We start from the raw sequence: 11674 nt of genomic DNA on the forward strand, positions 1-11674 counted from the left end.
ATCAAAGAAAATACCCCACTGTGATTCTTCCACTACTGGGAGAGCTTTTATGTTGAGAGGAGATGAGGAGGTCACTTCAGTGGCAGAAGGTGTAAAACAAAAAAAGTGACTAATTAAAGAACTGTTGGCTTGCTGCCATGGTGCAGAGCATGCAGATAGTAAATATGCTTTGAGGAGGGAGACCGAAAGATTTTCCACTATAATGTGACGCTGACACGAAGAGAAAGCCCCAGGAGAGGTTAGGCAACTCAATTTTCACACCCTCAATAGACATGCAAGCAGGTACAGCATTTTCTATCACTTTTTCATGTATTAGGTTAATTATTCAAGAGGAAGAAATTGCATATTTAGTTGAAAGTAGGCCAAACTTCATCATTAATGGGATATTTACAGCAGTGCTGATGGAATCTGCTACACAGACGTGATTGTACGAGAAAGGCCTCGGATCTTTCATTGGAAGGAGCAAAGCCACTCACGGACACTTACCGTACCCTACCGTACAGCTGAAGCAAAACAACATGCAAAGATGGAAGTCACTACAAAACATATGGCCTGCCGCCTGAAAAAAAATAAGGCAATAGCGCTCCCTACAGGTCACTACAAAGAGTGTTTCTTTAACCAGTTGTTACATTTTTAAAGACTGAAAGGGCAATATGGTACAGGTGTGCTGATTTACTGTAAATATGACTCTAAACACAATGATCTAGTAATTACACCGCTATACTTTAACTCAACACAATGACAAGGAATGTCCCGTGAGCAAAATAAATCTCAATGCAGCTAAATCTTGCCAATCAAAACAGTTAAAAGTTTATAGATAATTTGTTTATATACTCACTGACCACTTTATTTAGTTCAGCTACTTATTAGCACAAATATCTCATCAGCCAATCATATGACAGCAACTCAATGTATTTAAGCATCTAGACATGGTTAAAATGGCCTGCTGAAGTCCAAACTGAGCATCAGAATGGGGAAGAAACGTGATTTAATTGACTTTGACTGTTGGTGCCAGACAGGCTGGTCTGAGTATCATTGAAACTGCTCATCTACAGGGATTTTCCCACATAGCCATCTCATCTCGGGTGCACAGGGAATAGTGTGCAAAAGGAAAAACATCCAGAGAGCAGCAGAAACACCTTGTTGATACCAGACATCAGAGCAGAATGACCAAACATCTTTGAGCTGATAAACCTTTGCAGCAGGTGGGCTACAGCAGCACGAAGACCACACAGCTAAGAACGGGTAACCGAGGCTAAAATTTGCAATGAAATTTGGACAATAGAAGACTGGAAGAACGTTGCCTGGTCTGATGAGTCTCGATTGCTGTTGGCACATTCTGATGGTAGGGTCAGAATATGGTGTAAGCAATGTGAAAACATGGATCCATCCTGCCTTGTATCAACGGTTAAGGCTTGTGGGGGATATTTTTCTTTTTGGCCCGCTTTCGATCGTAACTAAACATTGTAGAAACACAGCAGCTTAACTGATGAACCTAGCTTGTGTTAATGTGCCATAAAGCTCAAATCATGTCAAACTGCAGTACCTGTGTGATGCCATAATGTCAACATGGACTGTTAGGAGTGGCCAGTGAGTGTAAAGTCCCTTCACTGACTGCTTTCAAAACAAAAGGTTTAAAAAAAAAAAAAAAAAAAAATACAATCTTATGACAGCATTAGAGACTTAAGAGTTAGAAGTTGTTTTGCACTTGGAGATAAGTTATGTCAAGTGAAAAGTGAAGTTGATCAGTTCTTTATTTTGTTACTTCAACAGAAAAAAGAAAGAAAAATGTGCAACTTTTAAACAGTGTTGCGCAAACGTTTTCGAAACGATCTTGTATGTGGGAGGAAAGGAAACCGCACAGTGTGATCTGAAGTTGTTTAAAAGGTGAACGCAAATAGAAATGTAGTGCGTGAATACGTTGTAAAAACTATGATCGCATGGGCTAAGGATTCGTTCTGAGAGCCGGTGTTTCCTTATGTTAAAAAAGGCTTATTTTGTTGTTGTGTTTTTTTTGTTTTTTTTACAGCCTTAAAGAGTTTGGAAAAAACGTTCAACAACTCAGTGACTGTATTCTTCTACAGCACCTCTAACATAGCTGTACAACAATAGTGCAAAATGACTCCTTTTTTTGGTAGCTACTCTAAAAAGTTCCCCTTTTTATTCAAAAACAAGTGGAAATATTCATGAACTAGTTCAGTGTTATACTAAAGCCACCAACGATTTTTAAACCTTACCCCAAATAGAAGCTAAGCTGAAGAGAAGACAGAATGTCACACCTAGCCAGTGTGAAACAGCAAACGCTCTATTATCTTGTTTGAAAGTGATATGGTGAGCAAACAGAAATCCAATCCATCTACACCTAATGTTTAAATAATGTTTAAATAACAAGGTCTGTTTCAAGGGAACAAGAAAAACCACATAGCAGTGCAACTGCTGTGGACACACTGAAAAAGCTACGTCTGCACTTCAAGAGGCTACAAAACACTTAATCAACCACAAACATTGTCAACAAGATCATTTATTTTAAGAAATTATATTAGTATTCAAATACTCATTAAATTAATCCCTTTCAAAACTGCTTCTGTCTCTAAACAAATATATACAAAACATCACAGTGAATTTGGTACATTTGGTTATAAAATCTTCAAATCTAATTAAAAAAAAAATAATAATAATAATAATAATAATTCACATTTTTAACAACAAACATGGAACAAACAAACAAGCAGATCTAAAAATGGTTATTTAAGGCAGGGTACAGGTTATCAAAAAATTAGCCGCCCCTCCCCCAAAAATCTGATCTACTACGTCCTTTTTGGTCACCATTGCCATTATGCAACACTATCACAACCAAGTCCCAAGAGAATCTAAAGATAGAAAGTGTGATTGAGAGCAAATCATTAAAGCCTTTTGATCAGTGCAGTCTACTCGTAAACCAGCTTTAGCATCTATTTAATAGCATCCAAACAGAAGGAGAAGTGCAATAGGGACCAAGTTTCCTTTCCCACATTGCTTCCTGCTCTGATTGAAGCATCATCACAGCAGCTCCTTCTTCCTGCTAATGTCTTCTTTAGTGAGATTGTTGCTGTGGTGGACAGATAAAAGGCTTCTGGGTAAGAGGTGTACAATGGCCTTTCTGAGCACAAAAAGTGCAACAACTGTAAAGTCTCATCAAGATAGGAACATCAGCACAGGTGAGAACACATGGGTAGACAAGAGTGAACGCAAAGGTGGGCAGCACCTTAAAGGTCAGTCCTGCCTCTGCGGTATGCAGCCTTCCATCTCCAACACTTCAGGCCAGCCTTCAAATTTGTTTGTTTCTGCGCTGTTCTTTATATGCTGAGAAAACAAAAATAAGACACATGTTAAAGGTTAAAGTCATAAAAGTCTCTCTTGTTAACAGCTAATGACATAAAAATAGTAAAATGTTATGATAAGAACAGACAAGGACCAGCAACCAACAAAACTGGTTTGTGGTTAAAGATGACAAACAGGCTGTAGAGTGAATATCTGACTACAAAATATGAATCCCTGAATGACTGATTGTGTGCACTAGGCATTCTTAGTAATAAAAAGCCTACTGATGTTCTTTTAGCAGTGATTCCACAAGTAAAATTAACTTAGCTGCAAATTACGACCGAGCATAAAAACATATTAGTGTGACTCACACAGTTTGCACTGCTGTAACGTTACAGCGGGGTTTCATTTGGTTGTGTCAGCAAGGAACATTTCAGAAGGTTGTATACAACAGATTCCTCAAGTGGAAACTCAACTTCACGGAGCATACCATAAGTGATTTTAAATGAAGATTCTGAACAAAACATGCTGCAGAACTATGTTAACTGAACCAGGAAAAGAACCTCTGGGGATTTAAAGATTTACCATCTTACTTGTACTAAATGTTGATGTATACATAAAATAGGGCAACTACTCTTGTGCCACCATCCACACGCGTTTTAGACTTTGCAGAGCCCTCCAGTGGGCTTGAGTGAACCCTTAGGCAGATAAGTTCTAGTCTGCAGTTCACGTGTTTCACAAAGCTGTTCCCGACTCTACAGGTCTACTTAACAATGTAAGTTGACCTGTAGATCCAGTGCGCACGCACAAATGTCCACCAAGATCAAAGAAAACAACCACAGGATGTAATCTCCCAAGAGATTTTGACATTTCAGCAGAATCATTTTCTCAAGATTATTTCTATTAGGCTACTAAGACAAAGTGTCAAGCTGTTTCATCCTCATATTTTGCTCTATGGCTCTGTGGTGTATGGATTTTTCATCTGATGTGCGAATGATCCCTGGTTCAAGGCTGAGAGGGGACACGATCTAAGCCCCATGTGTCACAAGCCCCGAGTTCCCGTTCCAAGACTGGATAAACAGAGTTTGTTTCCAAAAGTGTCTTTGTCATAGACAGATAAGGTTTGTTGTTACTAAGTAACGTGTTACTGTAATTAAATTACTTTTCCACTGAAAGAGTAACTAATTACTAATAACTAATTACATTTTTAGGTATTTTAATTACAGTTACTTACAATGTACTTGTGTTAAATAATTAAACTCGCTGAATATCATTATTTAATTTCAATAATTTATCTTCTAAACGTAGAAGTAAACTCTGCCGGTTTAACATCGCTGTAGTGCAGCTGCACGTCATTTCGTGCCAGTTTGCTGCATAGTCGTATTCTAAAGCAGAAGATGTCGGACTCGGCTGAAGCCTGTGGCTGTTTTATGAAATGGACATATTCCCGTCTCTTCACTTTTCTGAAACAAGCAGACATGAATATTACAGTAATATGTAAGCTATGTCCTGGAGAGAAACAACTATCGGCTGCTGTTAATAGCACGAGTAATCTACTGAAGCGCCAGACACGAGACCATAGCCCAGGGGTCAGCAACCTTTAACACCCAAAGAGCCATTTGGACCTGGTTTCCACGCAAAAGAAAACACTGGGAGCCGCAAATACTTTTTGACATCAAAATGAGAATAACACTATTGTTTTTTTACCTTTATGCTTTGTTTGAACAACTAAAGTGTGTTGCTTATGAAATCCATGAAGTGCTACAGAGAAAATTACATTTTATTTATGTAATTAACACATTTTGAACTCTTTAAGAAATAGAACAAAAGGAAAGCTGAACTAAAAAGATCCATGTAGCAAACAAAAACTGTTATATCGCCTTTGGGCTTTTGGAGCCTTGACCTGACTTTTAAAAAAAAAAAAAAGCACTATGCTGCTAAAAAAAGAAAAAATAGATATTTGCAAAATTCTGCCTAAATATGTATTTTACCTGGTTAATGCGTGCGGCGGGGCGTGGTCTGCAGCGCCGCTGCAGGGGGGGCCGGACGCACCTGAGCAGCACCCGCAATCACGCCTCGCGGCCTTAACGTCTGTGCTATCTATGCTGTTGTTGGTATGCGTCGGGCGGGCTGTGAGCTGAAAAGCTACAGCTGGCTGTATGCCTGCAGCAACCGTGTGTAAAAAGTGGTCAATAAAGAGATGCTAAAAAGCAGCGGGTCTGCCGTGGTATGTTTACAATGGGACTTCTGCTCCCGAACCTCTGTGCACAGCGTCTGCAAATCGGGGCTGTACGAAGTCACTTTCATCTTTACGCAGGACTGTAAGCTGTCATCTGTGAGGCGTGAGCGGTGTTTGTTTTTAACATAGTTCACGGTGGAGAACAGCTGCTGACATAATGTGGATCCATAATTGGCCTACCTGGGGTTGAAAGTCTCGATAAATGCATGGCGTTTCGGCGGGTACACCGGCTTCCGCGAGTGTGACGCTTATTTTGATTGATGAAAAAAATAATAGAATATAATTTTATTTTTATATTTCAAGATCACAATAATCTTCCAATTTAGAACTACAAGGTAAAAAAGAACTAACATAAATAAAATACACTTCAGCTAAATACTTCTAATTTATTTTCCCAAACCACGCGGAGCCGCACTATACGGACTAAAGAGACGCATGTGGCTCCGGAGCCGCAGGTTGCCGACCCCTGGCATAGACGAGTCATTGTTCATCATCCATGGATAACACCGCGGCAACTCCTGCTCAGCAGGCAAAACTTGATTTTACTTCAGCACCACAGAAAGCGTCTGAAGGTGAGCTTAAAAAAATGATTGCAGGCTACATTGTGGAAGAGATGCGACCGCTGCGTACTGAGTCGCCGTCTTTAAAAAAAAAAAATTTATTATTTAAAGAGTTTAATCTCTATTGTTTGCCCACTCAAGGTTTATAGGGATTGTAAGAAGTATTTAGTTAAATTACTTATTTAGTAATTAAGTTACTTTTCTGACACAGTAATTAGATGAGTATTTTAAATACAATATTGACTAAGTAATTAGTAATTAATTACTTTTTTAAAGTAACTTACGCAACACTGGTGGTGATACACTAGCAAACAAAGGAGCTGCTGAAAGTACCTTCTCATTTTGTTCTTTGTCTAATGTGCTGTAGCTTTGCTGGCAGTTTACATTTAAAGAGTATAAAGAGTAGGGCTACAATAATTGATCTTTTATTAATCAGGAATTCTACTGATTATTCCATTGATTAGTTGAGTAGTAGGATAAGAAGTACTTTTGTCTTAATAATGAGCAATTCTAAATATTCAAAAGAGAAAAACAGATGTTTTAAAATAAACTGCTCACACAAACACAAATCCATTTCCTAATGAGGGCTTGGGTCAGCATTCATTCAGTTTAAACATCACTCTTGTGGCTAGCTTAGCGTTAGTATGCTATCTGTACAGGTGTGCACAAAGAGTTGAAGTGCTCACAGCATAATCCAGTTGTTTTTTTTGTCCTGGATGTAGTTTGCACTTCACCATTGTGCTCTCACCCTTTTTAAATAAAAGTAATACTTATATCCACGCTGTAGACTGCGTCACTATGTTCCCTCTCTGACTCACAAACGGAAATTAGCGGACAATTTTAGATATCTGGATCTCGATTTCCATTCCTACATACAATCTAAACTAAGGCATAAAACAAAATTGTTACTTCTTGTTGTGCTTTCTGACACTAGTGTGAGGGGAAAAAGGGTTCTGATGTTGGAGCTCCTGAATGAATGTGTTTTTGTGTGTCTGTATGCTTAAGTGTGCTAGTGAAGGAGTGGGTGTAAGCCTTTAAAGCCTTTATGGAGAAAAGCAAGTGTATCAGAATCAGAATCAGAATCAGAATACTTTATTGATCACTGGGGGAAATTATTTCAGCATTCTTTGTGGTTTGCCTTGTGGTTTGATCTGAATGTTTGAAGAAAACACACATTAAGATGGTGTAGATGGTAATAAGGTCACTAATAATCTAGTTTCCAGCTTTTGTTAACTATGGGATTTTGTGCATCATCTTACCTGCTCAAATGGACTCTTGGTCTTGATGCCTTTCCCTCCCACAAAGATCCAGTTATCTCGAAAGCCCAGATTATTAATAGCTGAGCTGCCAAGATCAGCAATTAACTTCCTGGCTTCATCATTGAGTCTATATAACAAAGAAGACATATTATTTCATGACCATCCCCGCAACTAGAAACAGCAAACATATTTATTGATCATGCGAGCTGAAATGCTCTTACTTTGTTGCGGAATCATCAAATGAAGCCATCATCACAACGGTCCCATCTTCAATTTCATTCAGGAATTTAATCAAGGGAGCCACGTCTATGCAAAGTGACACACGGTTAACAAACTGTATGAACTGGATTTGTAAATGTCTACAAAAAAAAAAAAAAAAAAAAAAAAAAGGTTCTCAAGTATACTCACCTCCAGCCCACATATCAAAATATTCTGTTTTGACAACTTCCCCTGTCCTCCCTATGGAAAAACAAACAAACAAAAATACAGTTTTTCAGAATTAGGTTTGTAACTCTTGGAATTAAAAGTGGGGTACTCGAGTGGATAATGTCACCATTAACCAGGGCGATGTTGATTCCTCTTCCCACGTTGTTCTTCACGCCGCTCATTACTCTACAACCAATAATATGAAAGGGGGAGAACATATGGATACATTTAAATATAAAAGCATATAAACTTAAGGAAATGGGTGATTTATAGAAGGATGGCACTTCATAACATGTTTAACATACTATAATGTAGATTTCCAGACAGCCCAGAATAATCAGACAACACTTTCTTTCTTATAACACACTGTCTCACATCCTACTTACACTTTGTCTTCCAGGCAGATTCTGGGCCCGACCACACTGGCTGCACCACTTGCCATCTTGAAGGCAAAATGTCCAGCTGAACATGCCTTGGACAGCCCACATTTATACCTGACAGGCTTCGTTGCTGAGAACACAAAATTTGCCCAAACAGCACAGTATCAGGTCACAGGCAGTCCAATTACATTGTTTAAGGCTTTTCACAAACAGGCACAAATACGGGTGATCAAGGAATGGTACAGCTTGAACTCATCTAAAGGGGTCTATTTGCACACTAATGCAATAGCTAAGCTTAAAACACACAGTTAAACTCAATATCTAGATGTTTTCAAAAGGATTTAGCTACATTACAATCTGAGACAAGCTCCTTATTACCATTTTTGTTCTGTCTGTTACAGAGATAGATAAAAAAAGACAGAGGCATATCAAAACACATGAGTAATAGAGAATAAAAAGAAAAAAGTAAACAATTGAGAACACTTACAAAGGACACCTGCTGGCACAGATCTTGCTGAAAAGCAAAAAAGGAGATGTAGATGTAAGTAGACTTTATAATATCTAATATATTTATTATTAGGAATATAAATAAGATTTTTATTATATTTTTATAAAAGTTTATCCAAGTAGCAACAATTAATACAGATAAGTAATAAGTGTGCAACATTTCTTTATGTCAAGATAAACTAGAGGCATAAAAAAAAAAAATTACAACCATCAGTTATAGGAGTGCAGAGGATACTTTCAATGTGGAGGAATAGCAGCTCTACTCTGAGCTCCTCCTGGATGGCCAAACTCGTCACCCCATCTCTAAGGGAGAGGCCAGCCACCCGTCGGAGAAAGCTCATTTCTGCGGCTTGAAATCACAAGCTTGTTCATTTGGTTACTACCCAAAGCTCATGAACTTAAGTGAGGTAAGGACGTAGATCGGCTATTAAATCGAGAGCTTCGCATATACGCTCAGCTCTCTCTTCACCGCAACAGACTGGTACAGCACCAGTCTGTCTATTGATCTCCCGCTCTCCTCTCACTTGTAAACAAGGGCACTCCACCCTTTTCCAGCTCAGGACCATGGCCTCAGATTTTCCACCTAGAAATTCTGTCCATAAAAATCATGAACAGAATCTGTGACTTAGGGCAGCCCTGGCAGCCACCGGGAACAAGTCCAACTTTTTGCTGGCTTAGTGGACCAAGCTCTTGCAGCGGTTGTATACGGATCAAATGGCCCGTAGCAATGGGCCAGACAACCCATGCTCCCAAAGCATCTCTCACAGGATACTCCAAGAAACATGGTCGAATCCCTTCTCCAAGTCAACAAAACATATGTAGACTTGTTGGGCAAACTCCAACGCACACCCTTAAGTAACCTCGAGAGGGTAAAAAGCTGCATTCTTTAAAAATTTCTACACTTTCAAAACATGATAATGAACTCTAAGTTCACAAAAGAAATGAATGTTTCATCTTCTTCTAAAACTGTGCCAGACAGGCAGATAACCCTCCTGGAGGCAGGAAAGAAGAGAAGGCCCTATGAGATAAAATACTGGCTGGCGGCTCACAACTGACTTTAATCGATTAAAATGAATAATTTATTAATAATATATGTAGCAAACAATACATATATATTGCATTACAACCCATTATATCATGAACTGAAACCTGTGACTGACATTTTTTGTCTTTTTCCTGTATATAAATAAAGATTATTTAAAAGCCATAAAGTGATGACGCAATAAATAAAGAAATAAATTAACCAAGATGCAGGACATGCCTGACTTAAAATGTCCCTGCAGACAGAAAGTAAACAAAGTAAATGACTGTCTTGTTTCCTTTACCGATGATTATCTCCCACCTACACTGCTGTTCAATCCAGTTTTACAGGAAAGGTTACTCACAAATCACATTAGCCAGTTTAAAATCCGTATTAATCTCGAATAGCTGAAAAGCCAGGAAGACAGCCAGTAGGAATGCAATAACCAACACTGTCAACTTGATAATTCCTGCGAAGAGAGGGAAAAACGGAGAGGTGCGGTTAATCAGCCATCCGAATCACTGATGCGAAATGGTTTTAGATAGCAAACATGTTTGTTTAAATATTTATAGTAAATATATCTGACTTACCAGTAGCCCTAATCATCTTTGCGACTCTCCAGAATATTTTACAAACAGCCGACAACCTGTAATATCAAATAAAAGTGTAGGTGTCTGTATGTGCACATCGGTGACTGTTTTCTACAGTCAATGGTGTATATCTGCGTGCCTTTATAGGGTGGTCTAAAGGGGGAAGTTAGCTTGTGCTGTGCGTTATTTATAGGAGTGTCTAACGCCGAAACACAGTGACCTTGCTCTTTTTCTAATAACTAGTTATTGCGACCGAATTAACGAACAATGTAACGTATGTAAGCACGTAATGCATTTTTAAAGCTATATTTTGAAAAGCTAACTAGCTTTTAACCCCGTGGATAACTTCTTCGTCTTTGACAGGTTTTACTCACTGACACTGGAATGACTGCATCTCAGCCTCTACAAAAGACAAATACGTAGTTGAGCTTTGAGATAAATGTTCACGACTTTCTCACCTGTTTACGTAGCAAAATACCAGTGGACTCTCCGGTGTGATTCTTTTAGGACAGGCTGACTAACTTATGATGATGGCGCTGATACGCGTCATGACAGCTGGACTGTGGAGGAGCAAACCGTGAAAAAGAGGCGCCACTCCGCCGGAAAAAGGAAAGACGAACCGGAAATAAAGGGCCTGGACAGTACAAAAAGGAGCAGCTTCCGTAATTAATAAGGTAATTATATATAATAATTACGATATATATATATTTTTTAATTTATTTAAAAAAAAATTTAAAAAAATTAAAAAAAAATTTTTTTTAATTTATTTATTTATTTTTTTTACTTTTTACTTTTTAACTTTTTTTTAATGATTGAAATGGGAATATAACCTACTGGATTTGGAAAGAGTAGGGAAATAACTGAACATGGGCTATTTCAAACAACAATATAACAAGCAAAAATATACATGTACCTCAAAAATATCTACAGGAGATGCACAGCATGGGAAAGTCATGTCCTTAAAAAATAGGAAGAAATCCAGGAAAGACCTGACACATGGTCTAAGAGAGGAATCATCAGAAATGTGCAAAAGTACTGTTTGTCTATCATGGTATGCGTTTAGTGCACTGACAGTGTGTTAGCCAATCAGATCATTTCCAATTGCATCATTTCCTATAGCAACTGTTGACGAAATGTGCAAAACATGCTTCATTAAAGCCTCAGTGAAAAAGTCTCAGTGAAAGGGGGGTTCTGAAGAAGCCGATATTAAGGAAGGGAAACGTGGGAAAGTGCTGAGGTGTGCCAAATTACACAAGAACTGGACTGAAAATCAGTGGCAAAAGTTCTTATGGAGTCATGAATCTAGTTTTGAAATTTCTTACTCAAATTGTCCGCAATATGTACAGAGGTAGTCAACAGAATGAATCTTCAGACATCTGTAATACAGAGGCT

The 11674-nt window shown here is 38.4% G+C and overlaps 1 protein-coding gene across 2 annotated transcripts; it reads right to left on the reverse strand.

The window, feature by feature from the left end:
- Positions 1-2503: 2503 nt before the first annotated feature.
- fam3c (FAM3 metabolism regulating signaling molecule C) lies at positions 2504-10876 on the reverse strand. Of its 2 annotated transcripts, XM_086268369.1 has the most exons (11): positions 10741-10876; positions 10283-10338; positions 10057-10161; positions 8652-8678; positions 8171-8294; positions 7912-7970; positions 7767-7817; positions 7580-7664; positions 7359-7485; positions 3245-3342; positions 2504-3088 (listed from the first exon to the last, which is right to left on the reverse strand). In XM_086268369.1, the coding sequence occupies exons 2-10, from the start codon at positions 10296-10298 to the stop codon at positions 3253-3255; spliced, it is 684 nt and encodes a 227-aa protein (XP_086124495.1). In that variant the 5' UTR covers positions 10299-10338; positions 10741-10876; the 3' UTR covers positions 2504-3088; positions 3245-3252. The 2 variants fall into 2 exon arrangements, with proteins under 2 accessions (XP_086124495.1, XP_086124494.1); XM_086268368.1 differs by having other exon boundaries at positions 2504-3342.
- Between the last annotated feature and the right edge of the window lie 798 nt (positions 10877-11674).

The sequence above is a fragment of the Aulonocara sp. 'chitande type north' Nkhata Bay genome, linkage group LG17 (assembly GCF_057382095.1).
Source record: "Aulonocara sp. 'chitande type north' Nkhata Bay isolate Kocher_YH1m ecotype deep benthic linkage group LG17, A_spYH_male_GT1.1, whole genome shotgun sequence".
NCBI lineage: Eukaryota > Metazoa > Chordata > Actinopteri > Cichliformes > Cichlidae > Aulonocara > Aulonocara sp. 'chitande type north' Nkhata Bay.

What these genes read in the sequence shown, in the direction of transcription:
- fam3c (XM_086268369.1), bottom strand. An exon ending in TGTGCCAGCAGGTGTCCTTT is followed by an intron (nt 8,295 to 8,651) that starts GTAAGTGTTCTC and finishes TTGTGTTCTCAG; the next exon opens with CAACGAAGCCTGTCAGGTAT. An exon ending in TTTTGATATGTGGGCTGGAG is followed by an intron (nt 7,665 to 7,766) that starts GTGAGTATACTT and finishes CACTTTGCATAG; the next exon opens with ACGTGGCTCCCTTGATTAAA.